The sequence below is a fragment of the Neodiprion fabricii genome, chromosome 6, assembly GCF_021155785.1.
Source record: "Neodiprion fabricii isolate iyNeoFabr1 chromosome 6, iyNeoFabr1.1, whole genome shotgun sequence".
Lineage (NCBI taxonomy): Eukaryota > Metazoa > Arthropoda > Insecta > Hymenoptera > Diprionidae > Neodiprion > Neodiprion fabricii.
Genome location: NC_060244.1, coordinates 2,097,337 through 2,119,086, shown reverse-complemented (window position 1 = coordinate 2,119,086; position 21,750 = coordinate 2,097,337). Strand labels below are relative to the sequence as shown.

Genomic DNA, 21,750 nt, shown 5'->3' with positions numbered 1-21,750 from the left:
CCTCTTCGTTTTTGAACATTTTACGCGTCATATCCTCGTTGCTCTTCTTCTTCTTCTTCTTCTTCTTTTTTTCCGTCTTCTGCCTTTGCCGCACCACGTTTTCTCTCTACCTGTGCATCGTGATAGGCTGAAAGTGCTGTTTAAATGGTACGTTGTATACAATATACCTATGCATGCATGTATGTAAGACGTCGCTTTCGTTAGTTTGTTTTATTTCATTTCCTTTTGTTCGTCGCTCGACTTTGAAACGGCAAATGTGTTGCATATCATGCACGCGTATGTATTTATAAGCGAGTATATGCAAGTACAGTTGCCATTCACAACTTTGACTCGAGCCCCTGCGGCCTGCAGGCTGTACGGGTAGACTTTTAGCAAAAAATCGGTACGGGATGTGAGAACAGGTGCCTGGCATATGTGTTACGCCCAAAGAGAGGAATGGAAAGAAACGAAGCAGCGAAATGTCGGCTGAAGGATGAAATGCGAAAGAGACACGATGTAACGCTGTATCGTCGCCAACCCTCTGCCATGCAACCTCGCACAGTCAGACAATATGATTCATCTTCGCGGCACACACACAATCATTCATGCATTATACTTTCGCACTCGCTGCAGATTTATAAATAAAGTCTCTCAATGGACTTGGCATGGGGTCTAGGGGCCGATTCACAGTTATCGGGGTAACATCGCGCCATCTGTCAAGGAACGGGAAACTCTGCCGATTTCTTTGCTCATTTTTTGTTCTCTTGAAAGATTTTTCTCCTTTTTACTCGTGCAAAGTCTTGTTTCACTTTTACTCTCATACGTCTGCTATTTTACACACGTGATGCAGCCGAGATAATGCAGTCGGTATTCATTCATAAATAAGTTTGGTTTCACAGCTCCTCCCCCCCCCCCCCCACACACATACTTTTGCAACGATTTGGATCTTTAATTATGATGTAATACTCTCGAATGTTCGATTGAATAATTTCTGTTCTCCATTGCCATTGCAGGATTATCTGCAGGGATGTCTTGTGCAGATAGAAGAGATGGTGTCGTCCCAGGCACAAGGAACCGGGGGACATACGTCCGCGACTTCCGGAAGCGTAGTTGGGGGGCCTCCGCAGAGGCCGGTGGGGGACCAGAACACGGGTCAGGAAAAAATTCTTGAATATGGGAAAGCGGGAACGCCGACCGACGTGAGGGACGTTCATTTCTAGGACATGACGGCCCGAAGACGGCGACAATTTGATATGTAAAGCATGAATGATAGAGAGGAAATTATGGACGAAAAACAGTGAAGTGAGTAACGCAATTGGCCTCCGCCGGAGAAAAGGGGACAAGTGAGGGAAGGAAGAGGAGGAGGACAAGATTCGTTGCTTGCACGAATTGTAGCACTCGATACATTTCTCGGTTTTAAAAAACTGTAACACTGCGGAATCCGACGGTTGCTTTATTATATCATACACAAGACGCCGTTTTGCACGTATCATTCTATGTATATACATACGTCATAGTTCTCTAGCGATAGAGACCGAGTTGGAGTTCGCCTAGTTTGAAAAGTGAGGAAATTGTTCAATTTTCTTTTTTTCCCTCCCCTCCCCCCACCCCCAAAGAATGCGAAAGTACGCAAGAAATGTAAAATAAAGTTAGAATTATGAGAAGATTCAAATAAAAAAGAAAAATTTAAATTAACACAATTGAAGGGAATAGAAAAAGAATGCAATCAAATTGAATAAATAGATGAACGAGTAATTCAGGCACAAAAATCAGCAGGTATATTGTATGATACGTATTCCCGGATTTGCAACAAAAACGCGCATGATGGCGAATGTAGGTAAAAATTTAATCAATGCATTTTATTATACGCCAGAGAGTCACGGTGAACGTAGGAGAAGCAAACATAGTGGATAAAGCAACCGGCGAATAATAATTGATGATTGTGAAAAAAGAACCCTTTTCTGGACGATATTGGAGTTAGTGTGGTGTAAGATGTATGGTATCAGTGTACGACTTTAATAATTATGGATTCGTGTATTGAAAAAAGTACGAATGGAACAGTATCGTAGCTTTACATACATGTGCATACCTATACACCTATTATATGCACCACTGTTATCGCAACTTTTTTCGTTTTTTTTTTTTTTTTTTTTTGTATAGCGCGAGAAGTCGCGAAGGGTCGTAGGTTCGGGGGGAGGGGGAGGGGTAGGCGTGCTGGGGGAAGGCAATTCAATACGCTTTTTACGCATTATTACTAAGGAAACTTAATTTTTAACTGATAAATCAATACTACTGTTACGTTATAGTGAGTTTCGAACGAGAAAGAATGATTGAAGAAGATAAAAAACATTACAAAAACAATAAAAAATTGAAGGTGAAAATAAAAAATTATACGCATGCACATTTGCATACATACACACATATACGCACACACACAAACTAATACACATTATACACACTAAATTAACTAGAAACTAAACGATTCAAAAAATAAATATAGTCATATCGAGTCATATATAGCGTCTGTACATACGAGTTATGAAAAAAATAAAAAAAAAAAAAGAAAATGAATAAAAACAACGAATAGGTAGTTTTATATTAATGTATTATTATCAATATTTACTCACGAGTAATACTTTATTCTATTTTATTTTCTTTTTTTTTCGTTCCCTTTCTTTTCTTAAATTATGACCTGAAGCGTTATAGGTCGAAACTCTTTTTTTAAACTCTGTTTCGGAAAGAACATTAATATTATTATTATTATTATTTTGTATATGATTTAAAAAAAAATGAAATTTTACATTTTACTATCACACGTTTATATAATATATTTGGAAAAAACGAAATTAAGAATGAAACAAAAGCAAATAAAAATTTACAAAACAAAAAAAAAATAAATAAATAAATAAAACCAATTAATCTTACGTTAAATTTTGATATCACGTCTTGTATATAGGCAGTCGAGTAAAGTGTAAAAGATCGGGTAGCATTAAGGCCAGCCTATTAGTATGTAAAACCTAATAATTACAAGTTTTTGAAATTACGTTAGCTGTGTTGGTAGATTAGCGAGTAGGTGAGCGAGTAGGAGGGTAAGGAAATGTGCAAATGAGTCAAAAGGTAGGTAATTGAATGAGTAAGTGAAGTTCAGTCTGAAATAAGCTTGAGATAAGCGGACAATAAGCGTTAAGTGTGCAAGTGTTGTTAAGCTAGAGTTACAACTATATATATGGTATATATTTACCTAGAAGTAGAAAAGAAAATGGAAGAAAAACAAAAAGAGAAATGGTTAAGTAAAACTGGAGAAAGCGTTGGAAAGAAAAGACTGCTGTTTATGCGTTGCGTGGGTCACTGACGTGGAATGAATGAATTTTCAGAGTGTTGGGTATCAAAAAATCAATTGAGTGAATGAGATAACTAGTAAGGAGGTAGGAAAGAATGAAATGGAAATACGGAGAGGTGGCAGTACTTAATGAATCAATTGCAAGCCTATGCTAGAAGTAGCACACATATACAGCACTAAGTAAAAGCCACTCTCGCTCCACATATTATGTATAACTAGTTTAGCAGGGGCACTACCTTGTTTACTGTCGCAACCAAATGTAGTACAACCTATAAATATTTTGTTAGAATACGTGCGATTACAACAAATAGAATAAAAATATTTAGATTCGAAAAGAACGAATAACTCGAAGGACAGGATAAACGATTGTGGAATTCGATTATATCATCTTTCCATCGAGTGAGCATTGGATAGTAGTGTAGTATATATTTTTCTTGTCTGTGTCCAACTATCCTAGTTACTATGTATTATATCTCTCCGACTATTTCTGATACCACTGTCAATTTTTTTCTGCCGATACCTTTTATTGCACTATTACATACTACACAATTTTATTACCTCCGCCGATTCTCCTACTGCTATCACTACATCATATAACAATGCTACTACTAATTGTAAGCTATTACTATTACGCTTTAAGTACAGTAATACATTATAGACGAACTACTACTACTCATAATAAGCAAATATCCCCTGTAAAATATAATTAAAGAAAGAGGGTTAGATAGAGGAAATACGAAAAAAAAAAGAAAACTGTTACGAGACCATCTGTAAAATTGAACTTCCCACGCTGCTGTTTCCCAGTGCCTTAGTTAGCTTTAGAATATACAATACAATAAATGAAGTTGCTCCTCTTCTTAAGAATGGCACAAACTATCATTGGATGGGGCTCGCGGTTTTTTTTTTTTTTTGTTTTCATCGTAACGGACATATATTTGTGAAATTGAGAATCGCGTTGGGTGAAAAGGGTGAGAGGGTAAAGAGTCGCTTCGCCCGAAAAAAAAATGAGACTGCCAAACAAGTAATGTTAGGAATGTGTTCGTGTTGTGTGTACTTCTAGCCTATACATGTGTACATATATGTATGTATACTAAGAATAATGATAATATAGCTGCTAAGCTGTAATTTTGCGTGAGCACCCGTGCCTTAACTAAATCTCTGCACTTTGATTGTAACTATTTTATTTTTAATTCGAAAAAAATTAATTTTTTCATTTTCATTTCCCTTTTTCTACGCCTTTATGTGGCCCGAACTTGATGTGTATATACATACATACACAAATGTAAAAATGCATACGCATGCGCGTGTGTGGGGAATACTACTAGAATGAAAAAATAAAAAATTGAACGCCGCGCACATGCGTGCATACATTTATATATCTAAACACGCATATACCCTATTTTATGCGTTTGTGCATATGTATATTACTATATTGTTTATCTAATATTAATATTACTATTACCACTAAGTTTATTTACTATTAATAATAATTGAATTATTATTTGTGGAAACGCGGTTTGTAGTCATTGATACAATGGCAACGTAAGTGATGCATTTGCTGGGTAAACGTACATACATAACATACATATAATGTAATGCATAAACAGATACAATATAAATATAGATAAGTTGTACTTGTTGCTTTCGTTCGGTATATGATTGATTTCTTTTCTTTGTTTTTCCTTCGTACTGCTACGTAATTTTTTTTATTCGTCCTCTCTTGTAGGGACTGGCACTTGAATATACCTTGAAATCGCGCTCCGTAGCGAACAACTTGAACTTTGGAAGCATCTAAGATCAATAGATTTATTAACATTGCTTATTGTTAGTATGATCCTATTATGACAATGTATAACATTTACATAATACCTATTCAAGCCCCCACATATTTTAATTTATTATTATTACATAGCATTGATTTATGGTAAAATGTAAGCTATGGTAGAAGGGAATGATCGCGTGAACGGTAATAACTAATGTTGTTAATCTTATTTACAAATAGAATGTGTAAAAGGACGTATATAGAACAGTAAGGTGTTGACGATTGCAGATTTTCTTTCTATCGTAGGTAACATAGTCTAATTATCGTAAGGAATGAAACATTTTACTGCCAGTCATTTTAATGCAACAGTTTAGATCTAAGAACTTATTTACAAGAAATAACAACCACACAATAAGGATTTTTTGTGTATTACATACTTTTTCCGTTTTCCGTGATTATTCAATTACACAGTTTAACAGGAATAAAAGCGGCAATAGCTGGACCACTGATATACCTCAGATCACACACATACAAATGATTCCCTTTATTGACTATAGTTTTAGCCCTCGAAATCATACATGCGTCAATTTTTATTCTAGAATGTAATTACTATAATTTGAACAATAATTTCAACTTATGCTATGTGTAAATGTCACCTTTGTACATATCTTGTTGCGTTGCATGACGCAAGAGAATCGATTCGAAATAAAGTATTTGTATTTTATACAAGATATGACTGTTACATTTTTAGAGGCTTGGCCTGAATGCATATGTGAAGTTCCCTCAAAAATTACAGATACATACCGTCTCCCTGTTTTCTGCATGAAACTTTGGAGCGACTGACCAATCCGTTTCGCGTTTTTCGATTTTACCAACAAGTGAGAGAAATTTGATATTTTTCGATTAACGTTGATGTATAAACAGTCTGTTATTTGTTGCTGAATACAAGTGGAACAGATATGCCATTTTACCTAGGTGTATGCAGCTCCATCCAAATGAGGGTTAACGCGATCAGTAACCAATAAATAATAATCTTGTATATTCGGGGTGAAGTAAATTTCGCCTCGTGACATGAACTGGTCTGTCTCCGACTATCTGCCCACTAGTCAAACTCCGAAGATTCACAGGAGGCACTTGAAGTGTCGTGAGAACAATTGAAAAAATGCAACAAATCTACAAGTATTTTTGGAATTTTTTGGCGGTCGCTACTGATCCCGCTGTCCGCAGTAAGGTGAGACTACGGACGATGAATTCCTCTCAAAAAATAAGAGCAATATAGTGTTTAGAAATATCGATTCCAGCAGTTTTAAGAGTTCACAAAAACAAATTTATTTCAAGATCGCGAAAATTTTTGCCAAAATTGCAAAGGGTTGCTTTCTTTTCATTTTTGGAGCCGAAAATTTTTGGTCTCAGATTCGATTTAAATGACCCTTTCCTGACTAATTGGACCCCCAGGAACTCAGAAAACGCAGCGAAAAGAGCGTGGGATCAACAGGAGAGAAGTTACAAAGACAAAAGCACATGCTGAGAAATGTCGAAAATTCAGGTTCTGGTTTTTTGGCTGTAACTTTTGATGCGTTGATCGCAGCGTATTGGGACTGCGCCCAATCGATTTCTCTCGCAAAATTACGTCCGATCAGTGCTACAATTAATTGATTCCAGCACTTTTCAAAATCGCGAAAATTTTCGCCAAAAATGGAAAGGGGTTAGCCTTACGTTTTTTTTTGGCAAAAAACTTTTGGTCTCAGATTCGATTTAAACGATCCTTATCCGACCATTTGGACCCTCAGGAACTCAGAAATCGCTGCGAAAAGAGCGTAGGACCAACAGGAGATAAATGGCGAGCGAAAAAGCACCTGCTGAAAAATGTCGAAAATTCAGGTTCTGGTTTTTTGGCTGTAACTTTTGATGCGTTGATCGCAGCGTATTGGGACTGCGCCCAATCGATTTCTCTCGCAAAATTACGTCCGATCAGTGCTACAATTAATTGATTCCAGCACTTTTCAAAATCGCGAAAATTTTCGCCAAAAATGGAAAGGGGTTAGCCTTACTTTTTTTTTTGGCAAAAAACTTTTGGTCTCAGATTCGATTTAAACGATCCTTATCCGACCATTTGGACCCTCAGGAACTCAGAAATCGCTGCGAAAAGAGCGTAGGACCAACAGGAGAGAAATGGCGAGCGAAAAAGCACCTGCTGAAAAATGTCGAAAATTCAGGTTCTGGTTTTTTGGCTGTAACTTTTGATGCGTTGATCGCAGCGTATTGGGACTGCGCCCAATCGATTTCTCTCGCAAAATTACGTCCGATCAGTGCTACAATTAATTGATTCCAGCACTTTTCAAAATCGCGAAAATTTTCGCCAAAAATGGAAAGGGGTTAGCCTTACTTTTTTTCTTGGCAAAAAACTTTTGGTCTCAGATTCGATTTAAACGATCCTTATCCGACCAATTGGACCCTCAGGAACTCAGAAATCGCTGCGAAAAGAGCGTAGGACCAACAGGAGAGAAATGGCGAGCGAAAAAGCACCTGCTGAAAAATGTCGAAAATTCAGGTTCTGGTTTTTTGGCTGTAACTTTTGATGCGTTGATCGCAGCGTATTGGGACTGCGCCCAATCGATTTCTCTCGCAAAATTACGTCCGATCAGTGCTACAATTAATTGATTCCAGCACTTTTCAAAATCGCGAAAATTTTCGCCAAAAATGGAAAGGGGTTAGCCTTACTTTTTTTTTTGGCAAAAAACTTTTGGTCTCAGATTCGATTTAAACGATCCTTATCCGACCAATTGGACCCTCAGGAACTCAGAAATCGCTGCGAAAAGAGCGTAGGACCAACAGGAGAGAAATGGCGAGCGAAAAAGCACCTGCTGAAAAATGTCGAAAATTCAGGTTCTGGTTTTTTGGCTGTAACTTTTGATGCGTTGATCGCAGCGTATTGGGACTGCGCCCAATCGATTTCTCTCGCAAAATTACGTCCGATCAGTGCTACAATTAATTGATTCCAGCACTTTTCAAAATCGCGAAAATTTTCGCCAAAAATGGAAAGGGGTTAGCCTTACGTTTTTTTTTGGCAAAAAACTTTTGGTCTCAGATTCGATTTAAACGATCCTTATCCGACCATTTGGACCCTCAGGAACTCAGAAATCGCTGCGAAAAGAGCGTAGGACCAACAGGAGATAAATGGCGAGCGAAAAAGCACCTGCTGAAAAATGTCGAAAATTCAGGTTCTGGTTTTTTGGCTGTAACTTTTGATGCGTTGATCGCAGCGTATTGGGACTGCGCCCAATCGATTTCTCTCGCAAAATTACGTCCGATCAGTGCTACAATTAATTGATTCCAGCACTTTTCAAAATCGCGAAAATTTTCGCCAAAAATGGAAAGGGGTTAGCCTTACTTTTTTTTTTGGCAAAAAACTTTTGGTCTCAGATTCGATTTAAACGATCCTTATCCGACCAATTGGACCCTCAGGAACTCAGAAATCGCTGCGAAAGGAGCGTAGGACCAACAGGAGAGAAATGGCGAGCGATAAAGCACCTGCTGAAAAATGTCGAAAATTCAGGTTCTGGTTTTTTGGCTGTAACTTTCGATGCGTTGATCGCAGCGTATTGGGACTGCGCCCAATCGATTTCTCTCGCAAAATTACGTCCGATCAGTGCTACAATTAATTGATTCCAGCACTTTTCAAAATCGCGAAAATTTTCGCCAAAAATGGAAAGGGGTTAGCCTTACTTTTTTTTTTGGCAAAAAACTTTTGGTCTCAGATTCGATTTAAACGATCCTTATCCGACCAATTGGACCCTCAGGAACTCAGAAATCGCTGCGAAAAGAGCGTAGGACCAACAGGAGAGAAATGGCGAGCGAAAAAGCACCTGCTGAAAAATGTCGAAAATTCAGGTTCTGGTTTTTTGGCTGTAACTTTTGATGCGTTGATCGCAGCGTATTGGGACTGCGCCCAATCGATTTCTCTCGCAAAATTACGTCCGATCAGTGCTACAATTAATTGATTCCAGCACTTTTCAAAATCGCGAAAATTTTCGCCAAAAATGGAAAGGGGTTAGCCTTACTTTTTTTCTTGGCAAAAAACTTTTGGTCTCAGATTCGATTTAAACGATCCTTATCCGACCAATTGGACCCTCAGGAACTCAGAAATCGCTGCGAAAAGAGCGTAGGACCAACAGGAGAGAAATGGCGAGCGAAAAAGCACCTGCTGAAAAATGTCGAAAATTCAGGTTCTGGTTTTTTGGCTGTAACTTTTGATGCGTTGATCGCAGCGTATTGGGACTGCGCCCAATCGATTTCTCTCGCAAAATTACGTCCGATCAGTGCTACAATTAATTGATTCCAGCACTTTTCAAAATCGCGAAAATTTTCGCCAAAAATGGAAAGGGGTTAGCCTTACTTTTTTTCTTGGCAAAAAACTTTTGGTCTCAGATTCGATTTAAACGATCCTTATCCGACCAATTGGACCCTCAGGAACTCAGAAATCGCTGCGAAAAGAGCGTAGGACCAACAGGAGAGAAATGGCGAGCGAAAAAGCACCTGCTGAAAAATGTCGAAAATTCAGGTTCTGGTTTTTTGGCTGTAACTTTTGATGCGTTGATCGCAGCGTATTGGGACTGCGCCCAATCGATTTCTCTCGCAAAATTACGTCCGATCAGTGCTACAATTAATTGATTCCAGCACTTTTCAAAATCGCGAAAATTTTCGCCAAAAATGGAAAGGGGTTAGCCTTACTTTTTTTTTTGGCAAAAAACTTTTGGTCTCAGATTCGATTTAAACGATCCTTATCCGACCAATTGGACCCTCAGGAACTCAGAAATCGCTGCGAAAGGAGCGTAGGACCAACAGGAGAGAAATGGCGAGCGAAAAAGCACCTGCTGAAAAATGTCGAAAATTCAGGTTCTGGTTTTTTGGCTGTAACTTTTGATGCGTTGATCGCAGCGTATTGGGACTGCGCCCAATCGATTTCTCTCGCAAAATTACGTCCGATCAGTGCTACAATTAATTGATTCCAGCACTTTTCAAAATCGCGAACATTTTCGCCAAAAATGGAAAGGGGTTAGCCTTACTTTTTTTCTTGGCAAAAAACTTTTGGTCTCAGATTCGATTTAAACGATCCTTATCCGACCAATTGGACCCTCAGGAACTCAGAAATCGCTGCGAAAAGAGCGTAGGACCAACAGGAGAGAAATGGCGAGCGAAAAAGCACCTGCTGAAAAATGTCGAAAATTCAGGTTCTGGTTTTTTGGCTGTAACTTTTGATGCGTTGATCGCAGCGTATTGGGACTGCGCCCAATCGATTTCTCTCGCAAAATTACGTCCGATCAGTGCTACAATTAATTGATTCCAGCACTTTTCAAAATCGCGAAAATTTTCGCCAAAAATGGAAAGGGGTTAGCCTTACTTTTTTTTTTGGCAAAAAACTTTTGGTCTCAGATTCGATTTAAACGATCCTTATCCGACCGATTGGACCCTCAGGAACTCAGAAATCGCTGCGAAAAGAGCGTAGGACCAACAGGAGAGAAATGGCGAGCGAAAAAGCACCTGCTGAAAAATGTCGAAAATTCAGGTTCTGGTTTTTTGGCTGTAACTTTTGATGCGTTGATCGCAGCGTATTGGGACTGCGCCCAATCGATTTCTCTCGCAAAATTACGTCCGATCAGTGCTACAATTAATTGATTCCAGCACTTTTCAAAATCGCGAAAATTTTCGCCAAAAATGGAAAGGGGTTAGCCTTACGTTTTTTTTTGGCAAAAAACTTTTGGTCTCAGATTCGATTTAAACGATCCTTATCCGACCATTTGGACCCTCAGGAACTCAGAAATCGCTGCGAAAAGAGCGTAGGACCAACAGGAGATAAATGGCGAGCGAAAAAGCACCTGCTGAAAAATGTCGAAAATTCAGGTTCTGGTTTTTTGGCTGTAACTTTTGATGCGTTGATCGCAGCGTATTGGGACTGCGCCCAATCGATTTCTCTCGCAAAATTACGTCCGATCAGTGCTACAATTAATTGATTCCAGCACTTTTCAAAATCGCGAAAATTTTCGCCAAAAATGGAAAGGGGTTAGCCTTACTTTTTTTTTTGGCAAAAAACTTTTGGTCTCAGATTCGATTTAAACGATCCTTATCCGACCAATTGGACCCTCAGGAACTCAGAAATCGCTGCGAAAAGAGCGTAGGACCAACAGGAGAGAAATGGCGAGCGAAAAAGCACCTGCTGAAAAATGTCGAAAATTCAGGTTCTGGTTTTTTGGCTGTAACTTTTGATGCGTTGATCGCAGCGTATTGGGACTGCGCCCAATCGATTTCTCTCGCAAAATTACGTCCGATCAGTGCTACAATTAATTGATTCCAGCACTTTTCAAAATCGCGAAAATTTTCGCCAAAAATGGAAAGGGGTTAGCCTTACTTTTTTTTTTGGCAAAAAACTTTTGGTCTCAGATTCGATTTAAACGATCCTTATCCGACCAATTGGACCCTCAGGAACTCAGAAATCGCTGCGAAAAGAGCGTAGGACCAACAGGAGAGAAATGGCGAGCGAAAAAGCACCTGCTGAAAAATTTCGAAAATTCAGGTTCTGGTTTTTTGGCTGTAACTTTTGATGCGTTGATCGCAGCGTATTGGGACTGCGCCCAATCGATTTCTCTCGCAAAATTACGTCCGATCAGTGCTACAATTAATTGATTCCAGCACTTTTCAAAATCGCGAAAATTTTCGCCAAAAATGGAAAGGGGTTAGCCTTACTTTTTTTTTTGGCAAAAAACTTTTGGTCTCAGATTCGATTTAAACGATCCTTATCCGACCAATTGGACCCTCAGGAACTCAGAAATCGCTGCGAAAGGAGCGTAGGACCAACAGGAGAGAAATGGCGAGCGAAAAAGCACCTGCTGAAAAATGTCGAAAATTCAGGTTCTGGTTTTTTGGCTGTAACTTTTGATGCGTTGATCGCAGCGTATTGGGACTGCGCCCAATCGATTTCTCTCGCAAAATTACGTCCGATCAGTGCTACAATTAATTGATTCCAGCACTTTTCAAAATCGCGAAAATTTTCGCCAAAAATGGAAAGGGGTTAGCCTTACTTTTTTTTTTGGCAAAAAACTTTTGGTCTCAGATTCGATTTAAACGATCCTCATCCGACCAATTGGACCCTCAGGAACTCAGAAATCGCTGCGAAAGGAGCGTAGGACCAACAGGAGAGAAATGGCGAGCGAAAAAGCACCTGCTGAAAAATGTCGAAAATTCAGGTTCTGGTTTTTTGGCTGTAACTTTTGATGCGTTGATCGCAGCGTATTGGGACTGCGCCCAATCGATTTCTCTCGCAAAATTACGTCCGATCAGTGCTACAATTAATTGATTCCAGCACTTTTCAAAATCGCGAAAATTTTCGCCAAAAATGGAAAGGGGTTAGCCTTACGTTTTTTTTTGGCAAAAAACTTTTGGTCTCAGATTCGATTTAAACGATCCTTATCCGACCATTTGGACCCTCAGGAACTCAGAAATCGCTGCGAAAAGAGCGTAGGACCAACAGGAGATAAATGGCGAGCGAAAAAGCACCTGCTGAAAAATGTCGAAAATTCAGGTTCTGGTTTTTTGGCTGTAACTTTTGATGCGTTGATCGCAGCGTATTGGGACTGCGCCCAATCGATTTCTCTCGCAAAATTACGTCCGATCAGTGCTACAATTAATTGATTCCAGCACTTTTCAAAATCGCGAAAATTTTCGCCAAAAATGGAAAGGGGTTAGCCTTACTTTTTTTTTTGGCAAAAAACTTTTGGTCTCAGATTCGATTTAAACGATCCTTATCCGACCAATTGGACCCTCAGGAACTCAGAAATCGCTGCGAAAAGAGCGTAGGACCAACAGGAGAGAAATGGCGAGCGAAAAAGCACCTGCTGAAAAATTTCGAAAATTCAGGTTCTGGTTTTTTGGCTGTAACTTTTGATGCGTTGATCGCAGCGTATTGGGACTGCGCCCAATCGATTTCTCTCGCAAAATTACGTCCGATCAGTGCTACAATTAATTGATTCCAGCACTTTTCAAAATCGCGAAAATTTTCGCCAAAAATGGAAAGGGGTTAGCCTTACTTTTTTTTTTGGCAAAAAACTTTTGGTCTCAGATTCGATTTAAACGATCCTTATCCGACCAATTGGACCCTCAGGAACTCAGAAATCGCTGCGAAAGGAGCGTAGGACCAACAGGAGAGAAATGGCGAGCGAAAAAGCACCTGCTGAAAAATGTCGAAAATTCAGGTTCTGGTTTTTTGGCTGTAACTTTTGATGCGTTGATCGCAGCGTATTGGGACTGCGCCCAATCGATTTCTCTCGCAAAATTACGTCCGATCAGTGCTACAATTAATTGATTCCAGCACTTTTCAAAATCGCGAAAATTTTCGCCAAAAATGGAAAGGGGTTAGCCTTACTTTTTTTTTTGGCAAAAAACTTTTGGTCTCAGATTCGATTTAAACGATCCTCATCCGACCAATTGGACCCTCAGGAACTCAGAAATCGCTGCGAAAGGAGCGTAGGACCAACAGGAGAGAAATGGCGAGCGAAAAAGCACCTGCTGAAAAATGTCGAAAATTCAGGTTCTGGTTTTTTGGCTGTAACTTTTGATGCGTTGATCGCAGCGTATTGGGACTGCGCCCAATCGATTTCTCTCGCAAAATTACGTCCGATCAGTGCTACAATTAATTGATTCCAGCACTTTTCAAAATCGCGAAAATTTTCGCCAAAAATGGAAAGGGGTTAGCCTTACTTTTTTTTTTGGCAAAAAACTTTTGGTCTCAGATTCGATTTAAACGATCCTTATCCGACCAATTGGACCCTCAGGAACTCAGAAATCGCTGCGAAAAGAGCGTAGGACCAACAGGAGAGAAATGGCGAGCGAAAAAGCACCTGCTGAAAAATGTCGAAAATTCAGGTTCTGGTTTTTTGGCTGTAACTTTTGATGCGTTGATCGCAGCGTATTGGGACTGCGCCCAATCGATTTCTCTCGCAAAATTACGTCCGATCAGTGCTACAATTAATTGATTCCAGCACTTTTCAAAATCGCGAAAATTTTCGCCAAAAATGGAAAGGGGTTAGCCTTACTTTTTTTTTTGGCAAAAAACTTTTGGTCTCAGATTCGATTTCAACGATCCTTATCCGACCAATTGGACCCTCAGGAACTCAGAAATCGCTGCGAAAAGAGCGTAGGACCAACAGGAGAGAAATGGCGAGCGAAAAAGCACCTGCTGAAAAATGTCGAAAATTCAGGTTCTGGTTTTTTGGCTGTAACTTTTGATGCGTTGATCGCAGCGTATTGGGACTGCGCCCAATCGATTTCTCTCGCAAAATTACGTCCGATCAGTGCTACAATTAATTGATTCCAGCACTTTTCAAAATCGCGAAAATTTTCGCCAAAAATGGAAAGGGGTTAGCCTTACTTTTTTTTTTGGCAAAAAACTTTTGGTCTCAGATTCGATTTAAACGATCCTTATCCGACCAATTGGACCCTCAGGAACTCAGAAATCGCTGCGAAAAGAGCGTAGGACCAACAGGAGAGAAATGGCGAGCGAAAAAGCACCTGCTGAAAAATTTCGAAAATTCAGGTTCTGGTTTTTTGGCTGTAACTTTTGATGCGTTGATCGCAGCGTATTGGGACTGCGCCCAATCGATTTCTCTCGCAAAATTACGTCCGATCAGTGCTACAATTAATTGATTCCAGCACTTTTCAAAATCGCGAAAATTTTCGCCAAAAATGGAAAGGGGTAAGCCTTACTTTTTTTTTTGGCAAAAAACTTTTGGTCTCAGATTCGATTTAAACGATCCTTATCCGACCAATTGGACCCTCAGGAACTCAGAAATCGCTGCGAAAAGAGCGTAGGACCAACAGGAGAGAAATGGCGAGCGAAAAAGCACCTGCTGAAAAATGTCGAAAATTCAGGTTCTGGTTTTTTGGCTGTAACTTTTGATGCGTTGATCGCAGCGTATTGGGACTGCGCCCAATCGATTTCTCTCGCAAAATTACGTCCGATCAGTGCTACAATTAATTGATTCCAGCACTTTTCAAAATCGCGAAAATTTTCGCCAAAAATGGAAAGGGGTTAGCCTTACTTTTTTTTTTGGCAAAAAACTTTTGGTCTCAGATTCGATTTAAACGATCCTTATCCGACCAATTGGACCCTCAGGAACTCAGAAATCGCTGCGAAAAGAGCGTAGGACCAACAGGAGAGAAATGGCGAGCGAAAAAGCACCTGCTGAAAAATGTCGAAAATTCAGGTTCTGGTTTTTTGGCTGTAACTTTTGATGCGTTGATCGCAGCGTATTGGGACTGCGCCCAATCGATTTCTCTCGCAAAATTACGTCCGATCAGTGCTACAATTAATTGATTCCAGCACTTTTCAAAATCGCGAAAATTTTCGCCAAAAATGGAAAGGGGTTAGCCTTACTTTTTTTTTTGGCAAAAAACTTTTGGTCTCAGATTCGATTTAAACGATCCTTATCCGACCATTTGGACCCTCAGGAACTCAGAAATCGCTGCGAAAAGAGCGTAGGACCAACAGGAGATAAATGGCGAGCGAAAAAGCACCTGCTGAAAAATGTCGAAAATTCAGGTTCTGGTTTTTTGGCTGTAACTTTTGATGCGTTGATCGCAGCGTATTGGGACTGCGCCCAATCGATTTCTCTCGCAAAATTACGTCCGATCAGTGCTACAATTAATTGATTCCAGCACTTTTCAAAATCGCGAAAATTTTCGCCAAAAATGGAAAGGGGTTAGCCTTACTTTTTTTTTTGGCAAAAAACTTTTGGTCTCAGATTCGATTTAAACGATCCTTATCCGACCAATTGGACCCTCAGGAACTCAGAAATCGCTGCGAAAAGAGCGTAGGACCAACAGGAGAGAAATGGCGAGCGAAAAAGCACCTGCTGAAAAATGTCGAAAATTCAGGTTCTGGTTTTTTGGCTGTAACTTTTGATGCGTTGATCGCAGCGTATTGGGACTGCGCCCAATCGATTTCTCTCGCAAAATTACGTCCGATCAGTGCTACAATTAATTGATTCCAGCACTTTTCAAAATCGCGAAAATTTTCGCCAAAAATGGAAAGGGGTTAGCCTTACTTTTTTTTTTGGCAAAAAACTTTTGGTCTCAGATTCGATTTAAACGATCCTTATCCGACCAATTGGACCCTCAGGAACTCAGAAATCGCTGCGAAAAGAGCGTAGGACCAACAGGAGAGAAATGGCGAGCGAAAAAGCACCTGCTGAAAAATTTCGAAAATTCAGGTTCTGGTTTTTTGGCTGTAACTTTTGATGCGTTGATCGCAGCGTATTGGGACTGCGCCCAATCGATTTCTCTCGCAAAATTACGTCCGATCAGTGCTACAATTAATTGATTCCAGCACTTTTCAAAATCGCGAAAATTTTCGCCAAAAATGGAAAGGGGTTAGCCTTACTTTTTTTTTTGGCAAAAAACTTTTGGTCTCAGATTCGATTTAAACGATCCTTATCCGACCAATTGGACCCTCAGGAACTCAGAAATCGCTGCGAAAGGAGCGTAGGACCAACAGGAGAGAAATGGCGAGCGAAAAAGCACCTGCTGAAAAATGTCGAAAATTCAGGTTCTGGTTTTTTGGCTGTAACTTTTGATGCGTTGATCGCAGCGTATTGGGACTGCGCCCAATCGATTTCTCTCGCAAAATTACGTCCGATCAGTGCTACAATTAATTGATTCCAGCACTTTTCAAAATCGCGAAAATTTTCGCCAAAAATGGAAAGGGGTTAGCCTTACTTTTTTTTTTGGCAAAAAACTTTTGGTCTCAGATTCGATTTAAACGATCCTTATCCGACCAATTGGACCCTCAGGAACTCAGAAATCGCTGCGAAAAGAGCGTAGGACCAACAGGAGAGAAATGGCGAGCGAAAAAGCACCTGCTGAAAAATTTCGAAAATTCAGGTTCTGGTTTTTTGGCTGTAACTTTTGATGCGTTGATCGCAGCGTATTGGGACTGCGCCCAATCGATTTCTCTCGCAAAATTACGTCCGATCAGTGCTACAATTAATTGATTCCAGCACTTTTCAAAATCGCGAAAATTTTCGCCAAAAATGGAAAGGGGTTAGCCTTACTTTTTTTTTTGGCAAAAAACTTTTGGTCTCAGATTCGATTTAAACGATCCTTATCCGACCAATTGGACCCTCAGGAACTCAGAAATCGCTGCGAAAAGAGCGTAGGACCAACAGGAGAGAAATGGCGAGCGAAAAAGCACCTGCTGAAAAATTTCGAAAATTCAGGTTCTGGTTTTTTGGCTGTAACTTTTGATGCGTTGATCGCAGCGTATTGGGACTGCGCCCAATCGATTTCTCTCGCAAAATTACGTCCGATCAGTGCTACAATTAATTGATTCCAGCACTTTTCAAAATCGCGAAAATTTTCGCCAAAAATGGAAAGGGGTTAGCCTTACTTTTTTTTTTGGCAAAAAACTTTTGGTCTCAGATTCGATTTAAACGATCCTTATCCGACCAATTGGACCCTCAGGAACTCAGAAATCGCTGCGAAAGGAGCGTAGGACCAACAGGAGAGAAATGGCGAGCGAAAAAGCACCTGCTGAAAAATGTCGAAAATTCAGGTTCTGGTTTTTTGGCTGTAACTTTTGATGCGTTGATCGCAGCGTATTGGGACTGCGCCCAATCGATTTCTCTCGCAAAATTACGTCCGATCAGTGCTACAATTAATTGATTCCAGCACTTTTCAAAATCGCGAAAATTTTCGCCAAAAATGGAAAGGGGTTAGCCTTACTTTTTTTTTTGGCAAAAAACTTTTGGTCTCAGATTCGATTTAAACGATCCTCATCCGACCAATTGGACCCTCAGGAACTCAGAAATCGCTGCGAAAGGAGCGTAGGACCAACAGGAGAGAAATGGCGAGCGAAAAAGCACCTGCTGAAAAATGTCGAAAATTCAGGTTCTGGTTTTTTGGCTGTAACTTTTGATGCGTTGATCGCAGCGTATTGGGACTGCGCCCAATCGATTTCTCTCGCAAAATTACGTCCGATCAGTGCTACAATTAATTGATTCCAGCACTTTTCAAAATCGCGAAAATTTTCGCCAAAAATGGAAAGGGGTTAGCCTTACTTTTTTTTTTGGCAAAAAACTTTTGGTCTCAGATTCGATTTAAACGATCCTTATCCGACCAATTGGACCCTCAGGAACTCAGAAATCGCTGCGAAAAGAGCGTAGGACCAACAGGAGAGAAATGGCGAGCGAAAAAGCACCTGCTGAAAAATGTCGAAAATTCAGGTTCTGGTTTTTTGGCTGTAACTTTTGATGCGTTGATCGCAGCGTATTGGGACTGCGCCCAATCGATTTCTCTCGCAAAATTACGTCCGATCAGTGCTACAATTAATTGATTCCAGCACTTTTCAAAATCGCGAAAATTTTCGCCAAAAATGGAAAGGGGTTAGCCTTACTTTTTTTTTTGGCAAAAAACTTTTGGTCTCAGATTCGATTTCAACGATCCTTATCCGACCAATTGGACCCTCAGGAACTCAGAAATCGCTGCGAAAAGAGCGTAGGACCAACAGGAGAGAAATGGCGAGCGAAAAAGCACCTGCTGAAAAATGTCGAAAATTCAGGTTCTGGTTTTTTGGCTGTAACTTTTGATGCGTTGATCGCAGCGTATTGGGACTGCGCCCAATCGATTTCTCTCGCAAAATTACGTCCGATCAGTGCTACAATTAATTGATTCCAGCACTTTTCAAAATCGCGAAAATTTTCGCCAAAAATGGAAAGGGGTTAGCCTTACTTTTTTTTTTGGCAAAAAACTTTTGGTCTCAGATTCGATTTAAACGATCCTTATCCGACCAATTGGACCCTCAGGAACTCAGAAATCGCTGCGAAAAGAGCGTAGGACCAACAGGAGAGAAATGGCGAGCGAAAAAGCACCTGCTGAAAAATTTCGAAAATTCAGGTTCTGGTTTTTTGGCTGTAACTTTTGATGCGTTGATCGCAGCGTATTGGGACTGCGCCCAATCGATTTCTCTCGCAAAATTACGTCCGATCAGTGCTACAATTAATTGATTCCAGCACTTTTCAAAATCGCGAAAATTTTCGCCAAAAATGGAAAGGGGTAAGCCTTACTTTTTTTTTTGGCAAAAAACTTTTGGTCTCAGATTCGATTTAAACGATCCTTATCCGACCAATTGGACCCTCAGGAACTCAGAAATCGCTGCGAAAAGAGCGTAGGACCAACAGGAGAGAAATGGCGAGCGAAAAAGCACCTGCTGAAAAATGTCGAAAATTCAGGTTCTGGTTTTTTGGCTGTAACTTTTGATGCGTTGATCGCAGCGTATTGGGACTGCGCCCAATCGATTTCTCTCGCAAAATTACGTCCGATCAGTGCTACAATTAATTGATTCCAGCACTTTTCAAAATCGCGAAAATTTTCGCCAAAAATGGAAAGGGGTTAGCCTTACTTTTTTTTTTGGCAAAAAACTTTTGGTCTCAGATTCGATTTAAACGATCCTTATCCGACCAATTGGACCCTCAGGAACTCAGAAATCGCTGCGAAAAGAGCGTAGGACCAACAGGAGAGAAATGGCGAGCGAAAAAGCACCTGCTGAAAAATGTCGAAAATTCAGGTTCTGGTTTTTTGGCTGTAACTTTTGATGCGTTGATCGCAGCGTATTGGGACTGCGCCCAATCGATTTCTCTCGCAAAATTACGTCCGATCAGTGCTACAATTAATTGATTCCAGCACTTTTCAAAATCGCGAAAATTTTCGCCAAAAATGGAAAGGGGTTAGCCTTACTTTTTTTTTTGGCAAAAAACTTTTGGTCTCAGATTCGATTTAAACGATCCTTATCCGACCATTTGGACCCTCAGGAACTCAGAAATCGCTGCGAAAAGAGCGTAGGACCAACAGGAGATAAATGGCGAGCGAAAAAGCACCTGCTGAAAAATGTCGAAAATTCAGGTTCTGGTTTTTTGGCTGTAACTTTTGATGCGTTGATCGCAGCGTATTGGGACTGCGCCCAATCGATTTCTCTCGCAAAATTACGTCCGATCAGTGCTACAATTAATTGATTCCAGCACTTTTCAAAATCGCGAAAATTTTCGCCAAAAATGGAAAGGGGTTAGCCTTACTTTTTTTTTTGGCAAAAAACTTTTGGTCTCAGATTCGATTTAAACGATCCTTATCCGACCAATTGGACCCTCAGGAACTCAGAAATCGCTGCGAAAAGAGCGTAGGACCAACAGGAGAGAAATGGCGAGCGAAAAAGCACCTGCTGAAAAATGTCGAAAATTCAGGTTCTGGTTTTTTGGCTGTAACTTTTGATGCGTTGATCGCAGCGTATTGGGACTGCGCCCAATCGATTTCTCTCGCAAAATTACGTCCGATCAGTGCTACAATTAATTGATTCCAGCACTTTTCAAAATCGCGAAAATTTTCGCCAAAAATGGAAAGGGGTTAGCCTTACTTTTTTTTTTGGCAAAAAACTTTTGGTCTCAGATTCGATTTAAACGATCCTTATCCGACCAATTGGACCCTCAGGAACTCAGAAATCGCTGCGAAAAGAGCGTAGGACCAACAGGAGAGAAATGGCGAGCGAAAAAGCACCTGCTGAAAAATTTCGAAAATTCAGGTTCTGGTTTTTTGGCTGTAACTTTTGATGCGTTGATCGCAGCGTATTGGGACTGCGCCCAATCGATTTCTCTCGCAAAATTACGTCCGATCAGTGCTACAATTAATTGATTCCAGCACTTTTCAAAATCGCGAAAATTTTCGCCAAAAATGGAAAGGGGTTAGCCTTACTTTTTTTTTTGGCAAAAAACTTTTGGTCTCAGATTCGATTTAAACGATCCTTATCCGACCAATTGGACCCTCAGGAACTCAGAAATCGCTGCGAAAAGAGCGTAGGACCAACAGGAGAGAAATGGCGAGCGAAAAAGCACCTGCTGAAAAATGTCGAAAATTCAGGTTCTGGTTTTTTGGCTGTAACTTTTGATGCGTTGATCGCAGCGTATTGGGACTGCGCCCAATCGATTTCTCTCGCAAAATTACGTCCGATCAGTGCTACAATTAATTGATTCCAGCACTTTTCAAAATCGCGAAAATTTTCGCCAAAAATGGAAAGGGGTTAGCCTTACTTTTTTTTTTGGCAAAAAACTTTTGGTCTCAGATTCGATTTAAACGATCCTTATCCGACCAATTGGACCCTCAGGAACTCAGAAATCGCTGCGAAAAGAGCGTAGGACCAACAGGAGAGAAATGGCGAGCGAAAAAGCACCTGCTGAAAAATTTCGAAAATTCAGGTTCTGGTTTTTTGGCTGTAACTTTTGATGCGTTGATCGCAGCGTATTGGGACTGCGCCCAATCGATTTCTCTCGCAAAATTACGTCCGATCAGTGCTACAATTAATTGATTCCAGCACTTTTCAAAATCGCGAAAATTTTCGCCAAAAATGGAAAGGGGTTAGCCTTACTTTTTTTTTTGGCAAAAAACTTTTGGTCTCAGATTCGATTTAAACGATCCTTATCCGACCAATTGGACCCTCAGGAACTCAGAAATCGCTGCGAAAAGAGCGTAGGACCAACAGGAGAGAAATGGCGAGCGAAAAAGCACCTGCTGAAAAATTTCGAAAATTCAGGTTCTGGTTTTTTGGCTGTAACTTTTGATGCGTTGATCGCAGCGTATT

At 40.3% G+C, this 21,750-nt stretch overlaps 1 protein-coding gene across 3 annotated transcripts in view; it reads left to right on the top strand.

Annotated features, from left to right (window-relative positions):
* LOC124185427 (G1/S-specific cyclin-D2) overlaps positions 1–4,072 on the top strand; it is a 120,926-nt gene extending 116,854 nt beyond the window's left edge. For all 3 annotated transcript variants that reach the window (XM_046576193.1, XM_046576192.1, XM_046576191.1), the window contains one exon: positions 993–4,072. In XM_046576193.1, coding sequence (XP_046432149.1) covers positions 993–1,199 — 207 coding nt within the window. In that variant the 3' untranslated portion in view covers positions 1,200–4,072. The remainder of the gene's footprint in view (positions 1–992) is intronic.
* The last annotated feature ends 17,678 nt before the right edge of the window (positions 4,073–21,750 follow it).